This window comes from Ylistrum balloti, unplaced genomic scaffold (genome assembly GCF_031769215.1).
Source record: "Ylistrum balloti isolate Yb309-2 unplaced genomic scaffold, AGI_CSIRO_Ybal_v1 Utg370248, whole genome shotgun sequence".
Taxonomy (NCBI): Eukaryota; Metazoa; Mollusca; class Bivalvia; order Pectinida; family Pectinidae; genus Ylistrum; species Ylistrum balloti.
Window position 1 is genome coordinate 433,345 of NW_026782199.1, and position 25,624 is coordinate 458,968.

Below are 25,624 nucleotides of genomic sequence, written 5' to 3' on the forward strand. Positions count from 1 at the left end.
GGATGCGAAAATTTCGAAAAGGAGGGTAATCCTAATGTCACAGGCAATAAACAAAAAAATGAATTTAAAATGTCGTTAAAAGAGAAAATCCTTATATATGTCTTATCCACAAATATGATAGCATAAAACCCACCGTAGTGTAAATGCACCAACAATATTAAAAAATGAACGGAAGTATGTTTGATAACCCACGAAGACTATACTGTAGTGTGCTTTTGATGTATAGGACACATACATTTTGGATAAGTCTGACTCTTTTTTCTGCACGATAATTCCTTATCGAAGATTTCACGTGTAAAGCTTATATATGTGATTTACAGCACGTAAAGGAGATAGCGGGAAACATAGTGATTAAAGGAATATCTTGTGGTCCGACAGGAATCTGGCGTGAATCTCGTACACCACGCGGGGATGTCTCGTTTTACACGAGTGATGAATTATGTACAGTGAGTTTAACGTTTAACTACTTTGTGGTGTATATGAAGGTGATAATTTATAAAACATACATTTATGTTTTAAGTTTGTCAATATCATAGGTCGTAATTTTACATTTTTTGTATCAATTTGCTAAACGGAATAAAAACGTTCTGTATATCGGTAATGTGTGTATAGTAGGTAATCATCTGCATACGGATTTCGATAATCCGGAAACATTAAGTTCTTTACAAAGGAAACCATTTAACTACAACTGTTCTCTCAAAAAACGATATAAGAACGGCATTTTTCCGTAACCGTGATTTACACAATCGCTCCTCCATCCCTAGAGTTATCGGTAATCATAGATACAGAATCGATAACTAACATTGAACACGTGACCAGTTTTCCGTCGATAAAACCGTACAGAAAAACAAATGTTATGAAACATATTGCAAAATATTTTCTTCTTTTTCTTTTGAGATGAAGGCGACATAATTGATTTTGATCGTTACTACCTGTGTATATTTAGCCTATAGTTGACAACATGGAGATTTCACGACTTTTCCCTTTGAAATAAAAGAAACATCTTAAACTTTAAGCGTAACTTCGCCGTTCTTGTCAATCAATGGCTGTAGTAATAGAAATGGAATTTCATTAATCTTAGTTTGTATTCCATACTCCCATTTAAAAGTGCATTGTATAAAACTTTCATTGAAATAGAGATACGATATCATAATTTGACAGTCAATCTATTTATGGTGAATATTTGCATGTGATTACATGTTTGATATTTTTTATATGTATAAGAAATTTCGTTCGTGCGATAGAACCGGTGAACAAGTATCATGTGTCGGCCATAATAGGTACATAGCTTCTACAATATGTAGGTCACTCGACAGGTAGAGACTGAAAATAAAACCAACTATTTTGTTGTCACCTCGATTTGGTGTGTTTCCTTTCCTAATCTCTTACAATATAGCCCCCTCTCTCTTTAACTACCTGTATCTACCTCACTGAAGTAGTGTTATGTCAGATTTACATCTCAGGCAGAATTGCGCAATATTTTGTTCAATTTTCATCAATAGACATCAGCTAACTATTGAAATCCCACACACAAAATGACGAAAACTTCCATGTAAAATAGGTTTTGAACTCAGCGTAAACATGTTGCGTGGTTTTGAAATCTTTAACAACACTGCTAATGAAAACATTTCTTTGACTATAATGATGCCACAAATGATTGACCAAAGAGAATCCTTGGTCCTCGGGTGGGAAATAATTCCTAATATTTCCCTTTCCCCGGTGTTTACAGGTAAAACAATAGTACCTGTGAAACGTGCAATTCTTTGGATTTTATCTTATGATAATCATATGTATACACAAATTAAAATCTCATCACTGTACTAGCATGGCTATAACAACAGTTACTATAACACCCAGCAAGTCCAAGCATTTTGTGCTCAACTCATCGGACTGACGATGAAGTATTTAAATAAAAGCACTGATGAACATTTGTTAGAAAAGGCTTATTTTTGTAAAAATGTAATTGAATATTAAAACGATTTTGAATTAACGAATAATTAACTTTCTTCATCAACGAGTATGTGTTCATTAGGTTATATACGAAACAGTATTATGTCACTGTTATTATCATATGACCGAATATAGTCTCCTTACCAACGGAGGAGTTACTCCCCCTAGAAATGGCATAGAGACGAAATGGTCAACAGATAATTAATGTTATTAGGCACCTGTAACTGTACGTCAGTGGGTTCCCGACTTCCCTTCTACTCTGTCAGCAAATGGAGCTGATGCTGCCTCCTGTTTCTTCATCCTATAATTCTATTATATGCTTAGTTGTTTTACACACGCCAGCTTTAGTTTTATGATAGACCAGCATGTCAGAGGTTATGTTTTTTAACTACCGGACAAGATTTAATCGTATCCTTATCTACAGCAAGTCTATCGAAAAATCAACCAGGTCACGGAAACAGTAACCAGATATATCAAACTGAATATATTCTGTCAGATCACAGATTGCTTCCTTTGTGTTGGGGATGTCGATATATACAATATGTATGCATGAGGTCGTGTTATCTCGACTTTGTGTGCGACAGCTATTTTGTGATGTTAGATATGTACGATGACTATATTGTAATATGAGATATGTACGATGACTATATTGTAATATGAGATATGTACGATGACTATTTTGTAATATGAGATGTGTACGATGACTATTTTGTGATGTTAGGTATGTACGTGTTCGAGTCGTTTCGACTCGGTTGATAACTATAATATTGAAATTAATGAGGTTGTTCAGCGTAAACCCTGATATCGAATACAACAAAACATTTTCATGGAAATCAACAACATTTACACGAAGCGATCATTTTACAGACTTATAACAGCCATTACTGGGGAAAAGGATAATTGGAAATTCCATTCGAAATGGTAAAGTTCTGATTGCATTTGCTTTTGTGAACATAGCTAAATTGTGGATGATAGTGTCGACAGTAGTGGACATCATATCGACGTAGTTATACATCGTGAGTGTGTAGCTTTAAGTGCATCACGACAATTGTCAACATTATTCTCTGAAACGAAGAATCTAAAAATATCTGAGACCTACCATCAAAATCAAACTGGAAGTTAAATGCTTTTAATAATAATGAATGTCGCTGTATTATAAGTGCTCAGAAACTCATGAAATGTTGAATCATCGGACTCGTTACTGTTATCAATAGAGGGTGTTTCTTCCCGGCGAAACGTTCCGGCAACAGATGAGGTTTCTATGAATTATGTCGACAAAAAGTCCGACCTCATCAGTCTTGAGCACTTATATAACTACTGGGGGAGATAAGGAAAGGATTCCTGTAGTTTTTTTTCTGTCAATGGTTTGACATATGTTGGTTTTATGGAAATTCTTTTAAATAATGTAAATTCCTCCCACCAGATCCCGTACCAGTGTTTGGTTTCCTTCAATAGTTTAAGATAGCTTCAGCACAATACCAATCTGCCTGAAGGAAAAGCAATCTATGATGGTTACAAGTAAACGCTTTTGTTTTTTTCTGATGGCTGAACGATCTTTTCTACATTCAAAAAGTCTTACGTTTGATATACTTGTATATTCCCCAGGGAGTGTCTCCATTTTAATTTTTTGTTTCCGATTTCTTGGTTGTCTCCTATTTGTTCCCTGTTGTGGAGCTTTTATTTTAGTGCATTGTGATCAAATGGCCCAATACCGGGGCAGGCTGGTGGCCCGCCTTCAGTATCAATTATTTGCATGTAATCAAGTTTTATTGTTTCAAATACAATTTTGTCACTTTCCGACAAATTACTACTATTAATTTATAAATATTTAGCTTATATAAAACGGTAGATTTATACACAGAAATGTAATTTCAGATACTGACAACACACCACTCGTTTTCTCGCCATATGTTTATCTTGAATTAGAACGTAAGAAGATTAATTCATGCTTCTGATAAGTGGTGAACCTACTTGTCTGAACCCCATAGTAACACGAACCCAACTTGAACACTCTTTAATCGGTGGACCACTCCATGCTATCATCAAATACGATTACAGTACAATGAGAAATCAAGCAAGGGGTACTGTGTTGTAACCCGACAAAGGATGGAACTCGTCAGACGTATATATAGAGAGATATCCTAGCGGTGATGAAGGTCAGACAGGAATCGTGAAGAAAGATCTCGGTGTTATCTGCTGTAACATGTCTGTAATATCTGTAGCCCAGGAAAACTCTCCCATGGAGCCATTAAGCAGTATTTTATATTAACAATATTAATTAAAGTAATTCCCATGTATCACAAAGACAAAACTCTGGTGAAACAAATTCCCTTCCAGTATTCATACACACGGTTTGACCGATGGGAATTCGATATTTAGAAAATTATATGGATTGTTGGACATAAAGGATAATGTGTGATATCAAATTAACAGTATATGTCACGGGCACCTATTTGTATAAAGTTTTTCCTGTAAATTCACGCGCACTTCATATATGTTATGCATTGCTGTTTGCTGAGCACCAATGATGAATGTTTCTGATGATTTTTTATGTGAACAGACACCTGATGTTTATGTCTCATCCAAAATAAGATATCTAAAAACGACATTAATTCGTTTAAGAGTAAAGTTCGTTCTTTCATAGATTTTAAATTTGTATTTCTTATTCAAACGAATTAAGATTTTGTTACTGCAGATACATGGTAAACAGAAAATAAACAAAAATAGTTGACGTTGTGTGTTTGTCAGACTGATTTCTCAGACATCAGGTGTGTGTGTTGATTGGCGACCAAGCAGATGTTGATGATATATCTAAGTTATGGCATGATTTATTTCAGGCAATGTACTAATACTTTCACAGAATATAAAAGCAAGTGGTGCTGGGACCAGTAAGTATGAAGTTACTCTTTAGATCAGTTTTAATTCCTTCTAGACACTTTTAGTTTCAGCTGTAGTTCTTTACAAACACATTTAGTGTAATTTCCTTCTAGACACTCTTAGTTTCCATTTTAGTTCTTTACAATCACGTTTAGTTTAATTTCCTTCTAGACACTTTTAGTTTCAGTTTTAATTTTTTACAAACACGTTTAGTTTTAATTCCTTCTGGACACTTTTAGTTTCAGCTGTAGTTCTTTACAAACAAATTTAGTTTTAATTCCTTCAAGACACTTTTAGTTTCAGTTTTAATTTTTTACATACAATTTAGTTTTAATTCCTTTTACACACTTTTAGTTTCAGTGTTATTTCGTTACAAACACTTTATGTTGAATTCAGGCTTAGTTCACTACAAACACGTTTAGTTCAGCTCAGTTCCTTCTTGACTCGTTCACTTAAGTTTTAGTTAATGATATTTTCTATAAATCATAGATACAGAAAAAAACTTCACCTTTTAATATGTTTTGTTCTAATGAACTAACATTATTGTTGTATAACGTATGAATCCTGAGATATCTATTTTAAGGGTATATATTTTTCTGATTTACATCAATTCATGTTTTAATGAAACGACTTTTCCGTACAAGGCACATCGGTCTGATAAATAATCTACTGGGTCAGTGAACACTGAACTCGGTAACATGATTTAGCATCCTTTAACTTTACATCAGCATGTAGACGTCTAGTTGGCATGCTATTTTTATTAAACAAACACGCCTGCATTTATATCACACTAATGTACAATAATGGAAATTATATTTGTAACAGAACTTCAAAAGAATTACTTTAATTACCAAGCCGCTATTTACAAATTAAAACAAATGCTGTAGGAAGGGACATAACTCTAACTAAATGTTTAACTAACATCTGAACGGCATGACGCTGAATATATATATATAAAAACTACGGAAGCATATATTGATTTTATCAAGGAGCGATTGAAACTTGTTTATTCATATCATAACGTTAAGCTTCTAATTTTTTGTTGTAAAAATCACCAGTCTTACACGTATCTATAAACAAGAATGTATTATCATACCGGTGGTAAACACCTGGTTTCATGATATCTGTGTTAACCTATGTATATACAAATGCATTATTTTTTTCGCTGATCAATATTTACTATTATTTGAGCTAGTATTTTTTCTTTAGTTTTACTTTTCCGTATTTAATAAGAAACTGTGCTCACGTTTCCAGACAGCGTAATAGATGGTATACCAAACTACAACCTTACACAAAAAAAGTATGTTGTCCTGGATGGGAAGGACCTAAATGTGATTCTAGTAAGTAAAATTTTTCTGATTACGTATAGAGGATCTTGTACCATTTTCCATTTATACAAGATTTGATTTAAACTTTATTACATGTACATGTTCTACATCTGATATATATAAAAGGCTCTATAAAAATCTCCTCAATTTCATATGAATCAGAAACGAATGTAAGATTCTGTTTTGTATTTTTAAGAAAATTATTAACGAGTCAAATTTAGAAGCGATGTAAAATTGAAAAAAAAATCCATAAATCTTATTAGAAATAAAAAAAAAACTCTAAGATTATCATTTCACTGAGATAATATGACCAACATTCGAGCAAGCAACAACATTTTATTACAATACAATATCTACATCGTCGGTATATAACAATGTACTTGACGTCACGGAATTATGACGTCACAGGGAGTTAATTGAAACCTTCAGTCAATCAAAACTCAGTGTGGTCATATTAAACATGTGTACTTACGGCATAAATATGTGACGGGTATTAGTGTATTGAAAACAGGATAGTCTTGTGATGAATTATATATACGGTATATACAGTTAACAAGTGGTTGAAAATCGTACTTTGATTTTAGTGCATATTTAGGCCTGTCAACATCTTCAAACACTATGAGACACTCAGGAGATATTTACTACTGATTGTTTCTTTATTTTTAGAATGTTTTGATTGTAAACAATTCCACAATTTAACGGAGAGAGTTACTACCTTAGAGAGACGTTCAACGAGTACGGTAAGTACATTGTATCTATAATAATGATTATTTAATCAAAATCTGGTTGGCCATTACTTTGAAATTTCGGAGATTATTACAAAATAATCTAGTGTCTGATAGTTGCTACGTGACCATGATGAAATACTAAAACCATAGCTAGAACGTCATCTACCTAATTCGGTTTAACTGTTGGACAGGTGTTCGGTAATATGAAGTGACTTTCTAATACTTGAAAATAACAGGTGTAATTCATTTTCATATTTTGTACAACCTCTTTATATGACGTTTGAAATGTCATTTAAGAAAGTCCGGGAAATGGGAGGTCACATGTGTAAACATGTCACGTAAGGAACTGTATGAGGTGTTATTTAGTACAATGCTACCGATAGTTTATTGTGTAATATACTGTGTGTGTTCTGTTTTGTGATTTCCATTTCATTTCGATACGAGCAGACGACAGTTACAACCGGGAATGGTGTAAAGGGAGAGCGTGGAGAGCGAGGAATACAGGGACGAACTGGACCTCAAGGGCCAGATGGACCTAGAGGGCCACGGGGACCAAAAGGGGCTGATGGGATGCCGGGGCAAACTGGTCTTGCCGGGCTTCCTGGCAGGAAAGGCGATCCGGGTGAGAGGGTCCGGCATTTTCTTTTTCCTTTTAACAACGTAAATAAGCAGAATGAAGTATATCGATAAAATATGGCATGGTCAGAATTTTTTGGACATGTTCCCATTTTCATCATGCTTTGTAGGAATCCCAGGTTTGGCTGGAGCTGATGGTCTACCCGGAACTAATGGTTTGATAGGAAGGAGAGGCGAAGTCGGCCCAAGAGGACGGGACGGTCAAGATGGGGAACCAGGAATTCAAGGGGAAATAGGTCTCCCAGGACCACAAGGACCACAAGGACCTCCCGGACCGCCAGGGCTTCCTGGAAGTGGCGGAGAAAGTAATGGAGTTGTAAGTTGAGATATTGACTTGAAACGCTCACCGCAAACATTTTTTGATTGTGCAATGAAAAAAGTTAGCAGTGTGAGCAAAGTTCTTGTGCGCCGCAGAAACGCCTGCTGGTTAACAGAATTGTCTCCCTTTCAATATCCGTTACTTATATGGTCATTAAGCCGGAAACAGTATTATTATGGATATCAGAAATATACTCTTGAAAAAAGAGAAATGTAGTTTTATAACTACCACAAAACACTTTATGAAATGACGTAGTGTTTGTTTACATTATCACACTATCTATTTTGTTGATCGGATTGGAACTTTTCAATGTGATCAGTGATAAAACTACGTCAGCCAAAATCATGATGCTGTAAGTACAAAATAAAAGGTGCGTAACCCACATCAGCGAAGCAATTACTGATTCACACTGGAAACTTATGCCGGTAGGTGATTATATCGGGAAGGAGACATCCGATACAATGTCACTTCTCCTATTAAGCTTTGTTAAGCATGTTTCAGCTTTGCAAGACAAAATAAACATACATGTAGGTCTACATTCCAATACAACTACTACCACACGATTTTACTCGAGATAGGACGATCCGGCATAATTCCTCCTTCGATCGAACAATTTGTGAACATTAATTTTAGAAAAGGAAAATAATTCTAGACTCATTTTTGCTGTTTATGCATTGCATTTGTTTTTGTATTTTCAGTCATGCCATGTCTCATACTGATGTTATGTGTCGGCTGCAAAAAATATCTTACTTTATTTTTTCTTTTTGGTCAGTATTTCTCGTAGCCCAAGAGGTGTTCCCTCACTACTTAAAATATTGTGTGACTGTGTTTCGTTTAGATTGTTTCTGTCAAGATTTATAAATAATTCGTTGTCATTTTAAGCCAATAAAAGGAGAACCCGGTAGTCCTGGTCTACCGGGTAACCCTGGACGGAAAGGAGATAGAGGAGCAAGGGGTAATACTGGAAGAGACGGACTTGACGGCGCAATGGGACTGACTGGCGAAAGGGGGCGCGATGGTTAGTATTTTCTGTAATGATAATGGACTTTATTGTGTTTGTTACAGATAAGGTATTCTAAATTTGTACAATACTACAGAAGAGGTAATTATATTATATTAGGTTATACTTCTGAATTAAACAGGACTCGCTGGATCAAAGGGAGAGAGAGGTGTGATAGGACCAGCAGGTGAAACTGGTTTGCCAGGACTTCCGGGAATAGACGGAAGTAGGGGAGAAATAGGTCTACCTGGGCTTCCAGGAGACAGTGGAGAAAGAGGACCCGTAGGTCCCGCTGGTCCACCAGGTCCATTTGGACCTCCGGGACCCCCTGGAGTCGATGGGGCTCCTGGTGTTTCCGGAGAGCCAGGTGCTCCAGGGAGGGATGGCGTTGATGGCGCTAACGGTAGAGACGGAGTTGATGGGAGGGATGGAGTGAACGGAAGAGATGGAACCGACGTGGACATGGGTAGGTCTATCAGCACAGTGGAATCAATATTGTTAGGAGTTTACTAACTTATTAACGTGTATTTTTCAATGATTTATGAAATTACTTTAAAGGTTTTATTTTACAATGTTTTATTTATTGTTACAGAGCGGATAAAGATACTAGAAAGAACAATACAGGTAAACAATCTAGTTAACGTAGAGCAGATATAAATCTGACCAAATTTACCAATATTTACACACAGGTAAACTATCAATTTAACATACAACAGATATCAATCAGTGTTGACCAAGTTAACCAACATTTACACACAGGTAAACTATCAATTTAACATACAACAGATATCAATCGGTGTTGACCAAGTTAACCAACATTTACACACAGGTAAACAATCAATTTAACGTAGAGCAGATATCAATCAGTGTTGACCAAGTTAACCAACATTTACACACAGGTAAACTATCAATTTAACATACAACAGATATCAATCTGTGTTCACCAAGTTAACCAACATTTACACACAGGTAAACTATCAATTTAACGTACAACAGATAAAAATCTTACCAAGTTTACCAACATTTACACACAGGTAAACTATCAATTTAACATACAACAGATATCAATCGGTGTTCACCAAGTTAACCAACATTTACACACAGGTAAACTATCAATTTAACATACAGCAGATATAAATCTGACCAAGTTTACCAACATTTACCTACAAGTAAACTATCAATTTAACGTACAACAGATAAAAATCTTACCAAGTTTACAACATTTACACACATTTACAAGTTTACCAACACACAGGTAAACTATCAATTTAACATACAACAGATATAAATCTTACCAAGTTTACCAACATTTACACACAGGTAAACTATCAATTTAACATACAACAGATAAAAATCTTACCAAGTTTACCAACATTTACACACAGGTAAACTATCAATTTAACAGATAAAAATACAACATTTACACACAGTAAATATCAATTTAACATTTACACACAGATATCAAATTGACCAAGTTAACCAACATTTACACACAGGTAAACTATCAATTTAACATACAACAGATATCAATCGGTGTTCACCAAGTTAACCAACATTTACACACAGGTAAACTATCAATTTAACGTACAACAGATATAAATCTGACCAAGTTAACCAACATTTACACACAGGTAAACTATCAATTTAACATACAACAGATATCAATCGGTGTTCACCAAGTTAACCAACATTTACACACAGGTAAACAATAACCAACATTTACACACACGTACAACAGATATAAATCTGACCAAGTTAACCAACATTTACACACAGGTAAACTATCAATTTAACATACAACAGATATCAATCGGTGTTCACCAAGTTAACCAACATTTACACACAGGTAAACTATCAATTTAACATACAACAGATATCAATCGGTGTTGACCAAGTTAACCAACATTTACACACAGGTAAACAATCAATTTAACGCACAGGTACCAAGTTAACCAACATTTACACACAGGTAAACTATCAATTTAACATACAACAGATATCAATCGGTGTTCACCAAGTTAACCAACATTTACACACAGGTAAACTATCAATTTACAACAGATACAACAGTTGACCAAGTTAACGTACAACAGATAAAAATCTTACCAAGTTTACCAACATTTACACACAGGTAAACTATCAATTTAACATACAACAGATATCAATCTGTGTTCACCAAGTTAACCAACATTTACACACAGGTAAACTATCAATTTAACATACAACAGATATCAATCAGTGTTGACCAAGTTAACCAACATTTACACACAGGTAAACTATCAATTTAACATACAACAGATATCAATCGGTGTTCACCAAGTTAACCAACATTTACACACAGGTAAACTATCAATTTAACATACAACAGATATCAATCGGTGTTGACCAAGTTAACCAACATTTACACACAGGTAAACTATCAATTTAACGTACAACAGATATCAAAGTGTTTACACAGACCAAGTTAACCAACATTTACACACAGGTAAACTATCAATTTAACATACAACAGATATCAATCGGTGTTCACCAAGTTAACCAACATTTACACACAGGTAAACTATCAATTTAACATACAGCAGATATAAATCAGTGTTGACCAAGTTAACCAACATTTGTAAACTATCAATTTAACCAACAGATAAAAATTACCAAGTTTACCAACATTTACCTACAAGTAAACTATCAATTTAACGTACAACAGATAAAAATCTTACCAAGTTTACCAACATTTACACACAGGTAAACTATCAATTTAACATACAGCAGATATAAATCTGACCAAGTTTACCAACATTTACCTACAAGTAAACTATCAATTTAACGTACAACAGATAAAAATCTTACCAAGTTTACCAACATTTACACACAGGTAAACTATCAATTTAACATACAACAGATATCAATCTCTTGACCAAGTTAACCAACATTTACACACAGGTAAACTATCCAATTAACCAACATTTACACACAGGTAAACTATCAATTTTTACACACAGTAAACTATCAATTTAACGTACAACAGATAAAAAACCACAGTTACACACAACATTTACACACAGTAAACTATCAATTTAACATACAACAGATAAAAATCAATTTAACGTACAACAGATCACCAAGTTAACCAACATTTACACACAGGTAAACTATCAATTTAACATACAACAGATATCAATCGGTGTTCACCAAGTTAACCAACATTTACACACAGGTAAACTATCAATTTAACGTAGAGCAGATATCAATCAGTGTTGACCAAGTTAACCAACATTTACACACAGGTAAACTATCAATTTAACGTACAACAGATATCAATCGGTGTTCACCAAGTTAACCAACATTTACACACAGGTAAACTATCAATTTAACATACAACAGATATCAATCGGTGTTCACCAAGTTAACCAACATTTACACACAGGTAAACTATCAATTTAACGTACAACAGATATAAATCTTACCAAGTTAACCAACATTTACACACAGGTAAACTATCAATTTAACGTAGAGCAGATATCAATCAGTGTTGACCAAGTTAACCAACATTTACACACAGGTAAACTATCAATTTAACATACAACAGATATCAATCGGTGTTCACCAAGTTAACCAACATTTACACACAGGTAAACTATCAATTTAACATACAACAGATATAAATCTGTTCAATTTAACCAAGTTTACCAACATTTACACACAGGTAAACTATCAATTTAACAGATAGTTAACCAACATTTACACACAGGCAGATATCAATCGGTGACACCAAGTTAACCAACATTTACACACAGGTAAACTATCAATTTAACATACAACAGATATAAATCTGACCAAGTTTACCAACATTTACCTACAAGTAAACTATCAATTTAACGTACAACAGATAAAAATCTTACCAAGTTTACCAACATTTACACACAAGTAAACTATCAATTTAACATACAGCAGATATCAATCGGTGTTCACCAAGTTAACCAACATTTACACACAGGTAAACTATCAATTTAACGTACAACAGATATAAATCTGACCAAGTTTACCAACATTTACACACAGGTAAACTATCAATTTAACATACAACAGATATCAATCGGTGTTCACCAAGTTAACCAACATTTACACACAGGTAAACAATCAATCTAACGTACAACAGATATAAATCTTACCAAGTTAACCAACATTTACACACAGGTAAACTATCAATTTAACATACAACAGATATCAATCGGTGTTCACCAAGTTAACCAACATTTACACACAGGTAAACAATCAATCTAACGTACAACAGATATCAATCTTACCAAGTTAACCAACATTTACACACAGGTAAACTATCAATTTACGTATACAATCAGTGTTGACCAAGTTAACCAACATTTACACACAGGTAAACTATCAGTTTAACATACAACAGATATCAATCGGTGTTCACCAAGTTAACCAACATTTACACACAGGTAAACTATCAATTTAACATACAACAGATATCAATCGGTGTTCACCAAGTTAACCAACATTTACACACAGGTAAACTATCAATTTAACATACAACAGATATAAAACGTAGTAAACCAACAAAACAAAAATAAACACACAGGTAAACTATCAATTTAACATACAACAGATATAAAAATCTTCACCAAGTTAACCAACATTTACACACAGGTAAACTATCAATTTAACATACAACAGATATCAATCGGTGTTCACCAAGTTAACCAACATTTACACACAGGTAAACTATCAATTTAACATACAACAGATATCAATCGGTGTTCACCAAGTTAACCAACATTTACACACAGGTAAACTATCAATTTAACATACAACAGATATATCGGTGTTCACCAAGTTAACCAACATTTACACACAGTAAACTATCAATTTAACATACAACAGATATCAATCGGTGTTCACCAAGTTAACCAACATTTACACACAGGTAAACTATCAATTTAACGTAGAGCAGATATCAATCAGTGTTGACCAAGTTAACCAACATTTACACACAGGTAAACTATCAATTTAACATACAACAGATATCAACCAAGTTAACCAACATTTACACACAGGTAAACTATCAATTTAACATACAACAGATATCAATCGGTGTTCACCAAGTTAACCAACATTTACACACAGGTAAACTATCAATTTAACATACAACAGATATCAATTTACACATTTACACACAGGTAAACTATCAATTTAACATACAACAGATATCAATCAGTGTTGACCAAGTTAACCAACATTTACACACAGGTAAACTATCAATTTAACATACAACAGATATCAATCGGTGTTCACCAAGTTAACCAACATTTACACACAGGTAAACTATCAATTTAACATACAACAGATATCAATCGGTGTTGACCAAGTTAACCAACATTTACACACAGGTAAACTATCAATTTAACGTAGAGCAGATATCAATCAGTGTTGACCAAGTTAACCAACATTTACACACAGGTAAACTATCAATTTAACATACAACAGATATCAATCGGTGTTCACCAAGTTAACCAACATTTACACACAGGTAAACAATCAATCTAACGTACAACAGATATAAATGTTGACCAAGTTAACCAACATTTACACACAGGTAAACTATCAATTTAACGTACAACAGATAAAAATCTTACCAAGTTTACCAACATTTACACACAGGTAAACTATCAATTTAACGTACAACAGATATCAAAAATCTGACCAAGTTAACCAACATTTACACACAGGTAAACTATCAATTTAACATACAACAGATATCAATCGGTGTTCACCAAGTTAACCAACATTTACACACAGGTAAACTATCAATTTAACATACAACAGATAAAAATCTTACCAAGTTTACCAACATTTACCTACAAGTAAACTATCAATTTAACGTACAACAGATAAAAATCTTACCAAGTTTACCAACATTTACACACAGGTAAACTATCAATTTAACGTACAACAGATATCAATCGGTGTTGACCAAGTTAACCAACATTTACACACAGGTAAACTATCAATTTAACATACAACAGATAAAAATCTTACCAAGTTTACCAACATTTACACACAGGTAAACTATCAATTTAACATACAACAGATATCAATCGGTGTTGACCAAGTTAACCAACATTTACACACAGGTAAACTATCAATTTAACATACAACAGATAAAAATCTGACCAAGTTAACCAACATTTACACACAGGTAAACTATCAATTTAACATACAACAGATATCAATCGGTGTTCACCAAGTTAACCAACATTTACACACAGGTAAACTATCAATTTAACATACAACATATATCAATCGGTGTTGACAAATTTTACCTAATCTTAAGAGTTCAAAGGAATTATTTGATTCTTGAACATTGCTGTTGACAATATTTTCTCAAGATAGAAAACAAAACCCCTATTTTTCTGTTGAATATTTATTTAGATTCAAAATTTTTGCCAATCATGTGACTTATTGTACTATGATCTCACCATTTTAATTCCAGACACTTATAACGAATATGACTCGATGCTGTAACCGAGTTGAAATTTTAGAAATCGACCTTATTGGAATAAAGGAAAAGATAAACGAACTAAATAAAACGATAATAGTTCTTCCTCCACAACCTGTCACGCCAGCGCCCACTACACCACGGCCAGGTAAGGGGAGGCTACTCTTGAAACTTTTATGAAACTATTATGATCACTAACAAAGATTCCATTTTCCAATGAAGCTTTGAGTTATAAATAAAGTATATAGGACGCAGTCATTAAGAATTGTCTCTATAATCAAATTTAGCATTATGTATATTAGAATAGATTAATTTTAGAGTAGTTCATTAACTTTATTGGCATAGTCTAATTATAAAGTGAGTTTTGTATTAAAAGTTGACACCATCTTGACACATTTTGTTCGAAAAACAATATTTTCTGTCGTTCATGTTGCTCCACAAACCATGATTCTTAAAGAGTAATGTAAGTTGTACGTAAGGTAAGTAGACAGTAGAGTCCCTTAACTCCTTAACATTATCCAAACTTTGTAATGAACTTGTTACATCCAGGTTGTCCAGCGGACAAGTTCACATGTGCGGATGGAACATGTATTGACGCACTGTACAGATGTGATGACAACGACTTTGACTGCCCGGATGGTTCAGACGAGAGGAACTGTGAGTATATCCAACCTGATCTATTTATAGAACGTATTTACAAGAAAACTATTTTAATGCATTACGTTAATTCTGTAGGAAGTGATTTCTTCTTTGTTTGCCTATCCAGTGGTCTAAGCTATATTTTTAACTAAAAGTAAAATGGAAGATATCCGACTGCATGTCGGGAGGTGCCTGAATGTCTGAATAATAATGATAATAATCAATTAATTAATTATCCAAAGACACATAAAGTGGAAATTTTTTATAAAAACACTCTAAAACTTTCAAAGTCTAGTACCAAATAAAAATGAATTATCAAAAACCTTGTATACGGGTTGAAATATCTATTTCTAAACCACTAAACCACATAGAGGTCATTTTTCTCTGACTCCTTCCTTTCTCTGACCTTTCCCGATCGTTAGATATTGACTGTTAGCTTTGTTGATGGTTTTTGTTCAGGTCCTAGTAGGGTAAGGTGTACAGAAGGTCAGTTCTTGTGCGATACTAGGAAATGTATAGCTACATCGTTTCTGTGTGATGGCAACAACGATTGCGAAGATGGAACTGACGAAGGAGAGACAGTCAACTGTGGTAAGTCTCCCGTTTTACGTGTCCATCCACCCCATGTTGAGGCAGTATCATTCATCCAATCTTTTCTTAACCCTCTATTTGCATGATATTGATATTCATTACCCAGCAACGCCACTGTGACCTAAACTTACTGACTCTTTGTATAAGGCAGGACTAACAGTTTGAGGTGACATCAGTGATATTATTCTAGAAAAAAAACTAACGAGAAATCACGCGGCATTAATCCCGACTGTTTAACTTAAAACTGTAGTTCACCTACCCTGCCTTTAATTAGTAGAATTTAGTGACATGCTGGTGTTCAGTTATTGGTGTTAGCAGGAAAACAATTCTTCCTCGTTGTACTGACGCGCGGAAGAACGTGCTACCTTTCATAATACTGGGTTAAGTTTTATTTCTGTAGTAATATGTTTTCTGTTTTACCCGCAGTTGTAGTTTTGATGAATACACGAAAGGAATGATCATTGGCTATGTAATGTCTGTCCTATCATCCTCTTGTATTGGTCATATTAAGTATGTCCTGTCATCCTCTTGTATTGATCGTATAGAAATAAATTGTGTCCTGTCATTCTCTTGTATTGATCCTATAGAGATAAATTGTGTCCTGTCATCCTCTTGTATTGATCATAAAGAGATAAAGTGTGTCCTGTCATCCTCTTGTATTGGTCATATATAGATAAATTGTGTCCTGTCATCCTCTTGTATTGGTCATATATAGATAAATTGTGTCCTGTTATCCTCTTGTATTGATCATAAAGAGATAAAGTTTGTCCTGTCATCCTCTTGTATTGATCATACAGAGATAAAGTGTGTCCTGTCATCTTCTTGTATTGGTCATTTAGAGATAAAGTGTGTCCTGTCATCCTCTTGTATTGATCATACAGAGATAAAGTGTGTCCTGTCATCTTCTTGTATTGGTCATTTAGAGATAAAGTGTGTCCTGTCATCTTCTTGTATTGGTCATTTAGAGATAAAGTGTGTCCTGTCATCCTCTTGTATTGGTCATAAAGAGATAAAGTGTGTCCTGTCATCCTCTTGTATTGGTCATACAGAGTTAAAGTGTGTCCTGTCATCCTCTTGTATTGGTCATTTAGAGATAAAATCCTTTTGAATGTTAGCATGATATAAAAGTTAATTATCTTATTTTATACAAACTTTGACTTTACTGTATCTTTTCAAAATGTGTACTGAAAGTGATATTCTCCTGTGTGTCTTTTGTGCAATCTCAAATTTGATGGTTCAGCCTAGCTCCTTCCGATTTCCCAGGTAAATTTAGACATAACAAACACTTTCTAATAATTCATGCTTGTCGTGATATAGTATACGGAGATCAAAAATACTGACATCGACTTAAGACTTCAACAACTTGACTGCTTTAACCATCCCACCTGCTTTCAACTTTAAATAGCTTGTATTGAATACATGCTTTATAACAGCTTTATAACAGGTTTCGCATTAGGATGGTGTGGGGTGTATTTTGTAATCACTATAACCTAGTATTATATGGTGACGTACATCTTACAGGTCCCATAAATACCGTGTAACATTAGTAGTAACTTCTCCTGTATAACACCAGTCACATAACTCCTTAATATATTTTACTCTTTTTCAGGTGTTTCAACGATCTGATAACATTTTCTATTATTTTTATGTGTTAAATACTCACTTGTGTATAATTTTTCCATGTTTTGTTGCACGACTCGTAAACTATTTTTTATAATACTCAATTGTTGATATAATATACAGATGAACAACAACCTGCTGATTGCATTCTTCTTCCTTTCTTATTATGCATGAAGGTCTAGTTGTATTTTTTCTTCTTTGAAATAAAAATATGTTGCCTTCCGTTTGTCTAACAATTGAAAAGTGATAAATTAATTTATACCAAAAATACTGAACAATTAGAATGCAATACAAACTTTTTATAGCTTTTCCGTTAAGATGTCCACTTTGTTATCTATTCTAGTCATTTTGTATTAAATTTGTAGTGTTCTTTGCCGTCTTGATTTAGTCGTATTCTCTGACTCGTGTTTCTACTCTTATATTTTTGGTAAATCAATAATACTACTTTATTCCGAGTTTGTCATGAGGTGTCTTGATGATTATACCCCAATGAATTTGTCCTATTTCCTTTCTTTTCTGGAGTAAGTTCGGTGTCTGTAATTTCCTCCTTTTTTGAGTAAGTTCCGTGTCTGTAATTTCCTCCTTTTTGGAGTAAGTTCGGTGTCTGTAATTTCCTCCTTTTTTGAGTAAGTTCCGTGTCTGTAATTTCCTCCTTTTTTGAGTAAGTTCGGTGTCTGTAATTTCCTCCTTTTTTGAGTAAGTTCCGTGTCTGTAATTTCCTCCTTTTTGGAGTAAGTTCGGTGTCTGTAATTTCCTCCTTTTTTGAGTAGGTTCCGTGTCTGTAATTTCCTCCTTTCTGGAGTAAGTTCCGTGTCTGTAATTTCCTCCTTTTTTGAGTAAGTTCCGTGTCTGTAATTTCCTCCTTTTTGGAGTAAGTTCCGTGTCTGTGATTTCCTCCTTTTTTGAGTAAGTTCGGTGTCTGTAATTTCCTCCTTTCTGGAGTAAGTTCCGTGTCTGTAATTTCCTCCTTTTTGGAGTAAGTTCCGTGTCTGTAATTTCCTCCTTTTTGGAGTAAGTTCCGTGTCTGTAATTTCCTCCTTTTTGGAGTAAGTTCCGTGTCTGTAATTTCCTCCTTTTTGGAGTAAGTTCCGTGTCTGTGATTTCCTCCTTTTTTGAGTAAGTTCCGTGTCTGTGATTTCCTCCTTTTTTGAGTAAGTTCCGTGTCTGTAATTTCCTCCTTTTTGGAGTAAGTTCCGTGTCTGTAATTTCCTCCTTTTTGGAGTAAGTTCGGTGTCTGTAATTTCCTCCTTTTTGGAGTAAGTTCGGTGTCTGTAATTTCCTCCTTGTTTTGAGTAAGTTCGGTGTCTGTAATTTCCTCCTTTTTGGAGTAAGTTCCGTGTCTGTAATTTCCTCCTTTTTTGAGTAAGTTCGGTGTCTGTAATTTCCTCCTTTTTGGAGTAAGTTCCGTGTCTGTAATTTCCTCCTTTTTGGAGTAAGTTCGGTGTCTGTAATTTCCTCCTTTTTGGAGTAAGTTCCGTGTCTGTAATTTCCTCCTTTTTTGAGTAAGTTCGGTGTCTGTAATTTCCTCCTTGTTTTGAGTAAGTTCGGTGTCTGTAATTTCCTCCTTTTTGGAGTAAGTTCCGTGTCTGTAATTTCCTCCTTGTTTTCAGTAAGTTCCGTGTCTGTAATTTCCTCCTTTTTTGGGTAAATTCCGTGTCTGTAATTTCCTCCTTTTTTGGGTAAGTTCCGTGTCTGTAATTTCCGTCTTGATGTATTTCTCCTTCGCTCTCTCCTTGGAGTAATTGTCTTCTTATTTGTACGTCATATACAACATTCTCTTTCTTCTGTATTTGTCATTGGGTGTTCCGAAAGCTTGGTTTGTCTTATCAATGCTGAATTCTTTCAATTTTCTGTACATTTGTTTTTTTCCGTTATGGTATGCACTTTCCTTAGTACGCACTTTTATCTCCACAAGGAATAATTAAGTCTCTTCAGTCAATGTTATTTAAATCTATTTATACTACTGCCTTTCGTTATAACAGCAGTATTGATTACCATTTCCATTGGAACCATATCATGTATTTATCAAGGTTTATCAAGAGAAAAAGAAATTCATTTGTTTCAATAAAACTGTTTCTTGTCTATCCCAATGTTTTCATGTTGTCATGGTTACATTACATTTTAAATCGTCTCAGAAAATCAGGGACCCGTCCTTTATTGCTTAATCCATGTCAAATTAGTAAACTAATGCAACAATTCTCAAATACCTCTTAACTAACCTTGCGAAATCTTTGCAAGAAATATAGCACTTTGATACTACGTGCATCAATGATCTCAGGTTTTTTGGTTCATTCAACTGTGAAATTGTACTGACTTCAAATATCTATAATCACTTTAATCGTGATAATTGCACCCAGCAATGATAGTATCGTCCGAGCCTATTTTTGCTATGTTCATGGTTACAAATGTTTACAAAAGTTTTGTGCAAATGGGTCAGAGTAATGAGGACAATCACAAATTCCTTTTCAAACACATTGACTTCTTGTCAGTATTTGACATAGATTAAAACAAATCATTTGTGTGGACAATCCAGTCCGGAATTTAGAAAGATGTCTTTTCTGTTTTAATATTATGGCCACAGCATTCTATTAGTAATACAAAATTAATTGAAAATTTGATAATGGAGACTTCAACAGCTTGTGTTAAAATGCAATTAGCTGTCGCTGACGTTCATTTGAATTGAGCTTAATGACGTGCACTCAAATAGGTCTAATGCCTCCGCGAGGAAATATCATGAGTTTCACATTTCAAAGTATACAATAGGAATGTTATAACTTTTTCTGAATAAACTTGTTTAACACAATCAATAAAATTATTTATTTTAGGAAAGATTTCCTTGTACATCAGAAATTTATAACAGTGAACGGTAAAGCTAAAATGTGGAAAATAGAACAAAACTGACAAGGTACCTGACAATGACGGCACCAGTTGTAGGATAAAGATACTTAGCTACATCAATATAAAACTAGAACCACTTTGGATTTATACGGGATTAATGGGAGGTCTTGTTTATTTCATCTATTCTAATGCTGCTATGATTTCAATATGTGTGCATTGTTTTTTATGGTATTTAATAGTTTTGTTGTCCAACTTAGTCTGTAACTTGACCACGTATTTAATATTTTATATATAGAATTATATTTCGGATTTGATATGTATCAGCCTTAGTATGTTAAATGTGCTTGTACAAATGTAGCGTACACCCCTAGTACGCTTCGGATATTACCATGCTTCCTTGTTCCGAGACAGGTCCCAAATGTAGCCCTGACGAGTTCCGCTGTAACAGCGGGCAATGTATACCCGGGGACTTCAAGTGCGACAATTACGAAGATTGTGATGACTCGTCAGACGAATCCGAGGCCGTGTGTGGTAAGTCGTGATTTGATATAACTATAATAAGTCCATGGTGTTTGTCACATCAATAACATTCATGCTTCGGTTATGTGTGGCACGTCTTTTTTCTAACACCAAAACATATTTGTGTGAGAAACGGCACGTAGTTGTTATGCGAGGTATATTTCGGTAATGAATAGGTCTTAACATCATTACATCACACTCGCTTTATGACATAAGCAAATGAAAACAAATAGAACTATTACAAATTTAGTTAAATAAGTACCATTTTAGATATTGTGGCATTCAAATTTTGTGACCACTATTTCTGACGAAATATTGCAGGAGTTCCTCTATTTAGATAATCCGGATTTCTTGATTGCGCTTGCCACATTTAGAACTGGCTTTGTATTTCCGGAGAAGTACTTAATAAGTCTGCTTATTACATTAGGAACATAATTACTGATTATTAATGTCCCATTTTGAGTATCATCGGATATCAAAGACGGTATTCAGTGGACTTTTAAATGTAACGGTCATTCCTTAAGAACTTGAAATGTCCTTAATGCTGATGAGATGAGGTCTTGGTAGGCCATTGTTATCTATTCAAGTTGTCTGTAAACGGTCAGTGTACATTTTGATACCGTTTCCCTTTTCTGACGAACAGTCTTAGTTATCATCTTGAAACGTAATCAATAAGCTTACGATGGATCTTCATTGCGCATGTCACATTTTGAGCTTCGCCAGATGTTCTAAATGACCTCCAGAGGTCGTTCTGAAGTTGGTTGTATCGTGACTCTAGATTGTTGCAACACCTATGTGTGTTATCATTGTTTTATACACTACTCTTCTTGTCACGAGGTTTGCGATATTTTCACTTTGACATGTCAACTTTCAAACAGTAGTAATTTAGTAGTTACTTAATTATTAACATCATTGTAAATTCAGGTATGTTATCTTACAGGAAGGAAACAAAGTATTAGTCTTTCATAGAACCAGTGAATATCACGAAAGATTTTCACAGATAACCTTCTGTAAAAAGTTAAATACAGTTGAGAGTGATAAAGAGTCTGAATTTTTATTAATTTTATTATTAAGTAGTCGCATGGCAACTTGTCATACATCGGCATTAGAGATGGCCAATAAACACCTTCGCTATTGATGTGTAACTGTTACATTGCTTAGCCTCCCAACGCGCATGAAAACGGAACTTACATCATGTGATATGGCTTCGTATGGGCTGATGCGGCTTCAAGCGTACATTCAAATTGTCAACCAGCGTAATAGTTTTTCAGCTAAAGCCTGTCTACATCTTTCAACTTTCGTGACCATATCCCTTTTACCACCCTTTGGTTTAATTCGTGCCATTGCATGTCTTCATTTGCTCTTAGTTCGAACCCGATGTCATATACTAATTGACTTTGTTACGTTTCTACTCTGGCTTACACATCAGATTTTCGATCAAAACACAACGATTTTAAGGTTTATCTGATCAACACATGCCTTTATCTAGATATATCTGATGATCTGATGAAACAGGTCCCTATTAATATTAATTTGATAATGATGACTCGTCGACAGAATCGTCCAACTGATCATCGTCGTCATTACACCTCCTTATTGCGATGATGAATATACAGAGGGTGTCATAACAGCAGTGTACTGCTGTTACGTTTTTTAACAGAAACTAGAATAAACTTTACATACAAGCGGCGGTTAAATGAAAAATATCTACAATGATGTGATCACGTGACTAAATTCAAACTAAATGGATAATTCGATATAATGTCTATTAAGAACCGTGCGAAAATAATCCTAAAATTAATTGTTTCCGATATAAGAATACAAAGAATATATCAAAATGCGACATACATCACTTTTGCCTGTTTTCACGAAATCAAGTCCTCACGACGAAGACATTTGTATGGAAAGTCTTACCGTCGTTTGCTGTGCAATCTTCTTTCTGGAAATTAAGCATCCATTAGGCAATTTTTCTTAATTTCCAGGAAAGAAATCCTCCCCATGTTTACCATCCCAGTTCCAGTGTAATAATAAGAAATGCATTGGCAATTCATTGATGTGCAATGACAACGATGATTGTGGCGATAATTCAGATGAGGACTTGGAAATGTGTGGTAAGTCATGTCAGGATCTTCACCACAGAAGGTATGTCTGTTTCATCACCTGACATAAATCACGTGTTTAAATTGTATTACGTCACTTTTCGTTTCTAAGATAAGATAATAGGTAATGATATAATCCATACTTCTAGATATCGTAACAACTGTGCATTCGTCGGAATAGTAAACGCTAGTTATAGCCTTTTTATCCTCAACAATAGAATTGGTAGATTTAAAGTTTACTGTCTGTTGAAATGTCCTGTAAATCAACATGAATAGTCTAATTTATATGTGTTTAGAAATATGGATTATTCGCTATAAATACCACGTGTAATGCTATTTTAGTAACGCTAGTCACAATACAATATAGTATGATATTGTCACGTTAGCGTAAATGTACGTCACCATATATTATAAACAGTTTTTGTGTCGAATTGTTGAACAGAACAAATGGGTTCATTGCTGGGGTAGATTCACACAAGAGAAACATGTAAAACAACTGCATGCCATTTTGAAACGCTAATTACAACCTCACCACTACACTATCCTTTCATAGAAAATCACCAGCATGCCCACCATTCTGAGATAAACCCTCTTTCACAAGTGTGCCATGACCTTTGTTAACATGTTGCATGTATATGATATCGGGTCATTATTAAAGTTTTAATCTGTATGCTATTGCAGTAGTGAACATGATGTTGAGTAATGTAATGGATCCGAAAAAAAAATCAAAGAAAAGAAAATATGAATTGCTAGCTTTGTCATGTCACTCTTTGTGGCGCAAATAAAACATTGCTTCAGAATATATTTCTGGTGTAGTGCTGCGCTGTATATGGCAAGATTTGCGGCAATGTTCGCTTACATTTATTTGTCTAAACGACGTTATTGGTCCTTTTCACAATGGACCTGGGGCTCAACTTGTACCATCCTTAACATACAGTCCAGTGTTAACTCTCTCCTACAGGTTTTGAAATTGGAGGAACGGACGGCCCAGGGAGTGGTGATGGCGATGATGACGAGACTAGACCACCACGAGGAGATATCCCATAATTTCACCAAACCCGCATGATATGTATTACGTATGTGCTTCCATAATTATCATTATGTCATTTATTTCCATATTGTCGCTCCTTTAACCTTCAGACTGCATTAACCATGTTAAACGTGCTTTTCGGAATGTTTACAATCCGCCTCTCTTCGTGAGTTACGACTTTTTTAATCACTCTATACCTTCTTTCGTTGCATTGCTGTTGAAAGTTCTTTTCAAAGACTTTAGACATTAATTTTGTTGTCAGTGTGTAATTTCTAGTGTTTAAGTGTTGTATTTGATCGTTATATCAAAGCTTCTGTGTTGATCCTAGCACCTAATAATAATGAACAGGAAATTTCACTTCCTCTTGTACACAGGATTTAATCGTTATCTACTTCTTAGTGAAGATTGGTTAACCGACTTCACAATGTTTCTTTAATACACTTATTGAAAAAGATTGACTCGACATATTATGAATATAAATTTTTTATACTTTCTATAATACCAAAAGTATTTCTTGTGAAATTGATGGACACCAATGAATTTCTTTCCCTTTGGTCAATCCAGCTGTCACTCTTTACATGGATATCTTATTAAAATTGCTGGTGTCGGATTGATTTTCATGTTAGAAAACTAAATATCTGGATGATCGTTACTAAAACAGAAAATTGATTCCTCCACAAGAAATTTCTTTCAGTTGTATTTATCAAACTATATAGTGCTTGTCTCGATATGCTTTTCATGTTCAAACGTCGTTTCTACAAATACCAACATATTAATACAATTTTAATTTAAATTCAAGATCTATTAAATGAGGACAAAAATGCAATTACCTGTTTAAATCATGGCTGTTGTGTGCACATGGTGTTGTGAATTTGTTTGTTAAACGTTTGTATGTTTAGTATGCAATTAAGCTGTGTATGTTCGATTTGTTTT

At 34.4% G+C, this 25,624-nt stretch overlaps 1 protein-coding gene across 4 annotated transcripts in view; it reads left to right on the plus strand.

Moving 5' to 3' along the window:
- The window catches only part of LOC132552484 (collagen alpha-2(IX) chain-like), a 50,501-nt gene that overhangs the window by 21,175 nt on the left and 3,702 nt on the right, over window positions 1-25,624 (plus strand). The window contains exons 2-15 of one of the 4 annotated variants that reach the window (XM_060216661.1): window positions 4,788-4,838; window positions 6,082-6,167; window positions 6,822-6,895; window positions 7,331-7,505; window positions 7,630-7,835; window positions 8,721-8,856; window positions 8,981-9,304; window positions 9,431-9,462; window positions 15,350-15,503; window positions 15,905-16,012; window positions 16,454-16,585; window positions 21,455-21,574; window positions 23,545-23,673; window positions 24,623-24,737. In XM_060216661.1, the coding sequence (XP_060072644.1) occupies window positions 4,788-4,838; window positions 6,082-6,167; window positions 6,822-6,895; window positions 7,331-7,505; window positions 7,630-7,835; window positions 8,721-8,856; window positions 8,981-9,304; window positions 9,431-9,462; window positions 15,350-15,503; window positions 15,905-16,012; window positions 16,454-16,585; window positions 21,455-21,574; window positions 23,545-23,673; window positions 24,623-24,708 (1,813 nt within the window). In that variant the 3' untranslated portion in view covers window positions 24,709-24,737. The remainder of the gene's footprint in view (window positions 1-4,787; window positions 4,839-6,081; window positions 6,168-6,821; window positions 6,896-7,330; window positions 7,506-7,629; window positions 7,836-8,720; window positions 8,857-8,980; window positions 9,305-9,430; window positions 9,463-15,349; window positions 15,504-15,904; window positions 16,013-16,453; window positions 16,586-21,454; window positions 21,575-23,544; window positions 23,674-24,622; window positions 24,738-25,624) is intronic. The other 3 variants (XM_060216662.1, XM_060216660.1, XM_060216663.1) reach the window with 3 other exon arrangements.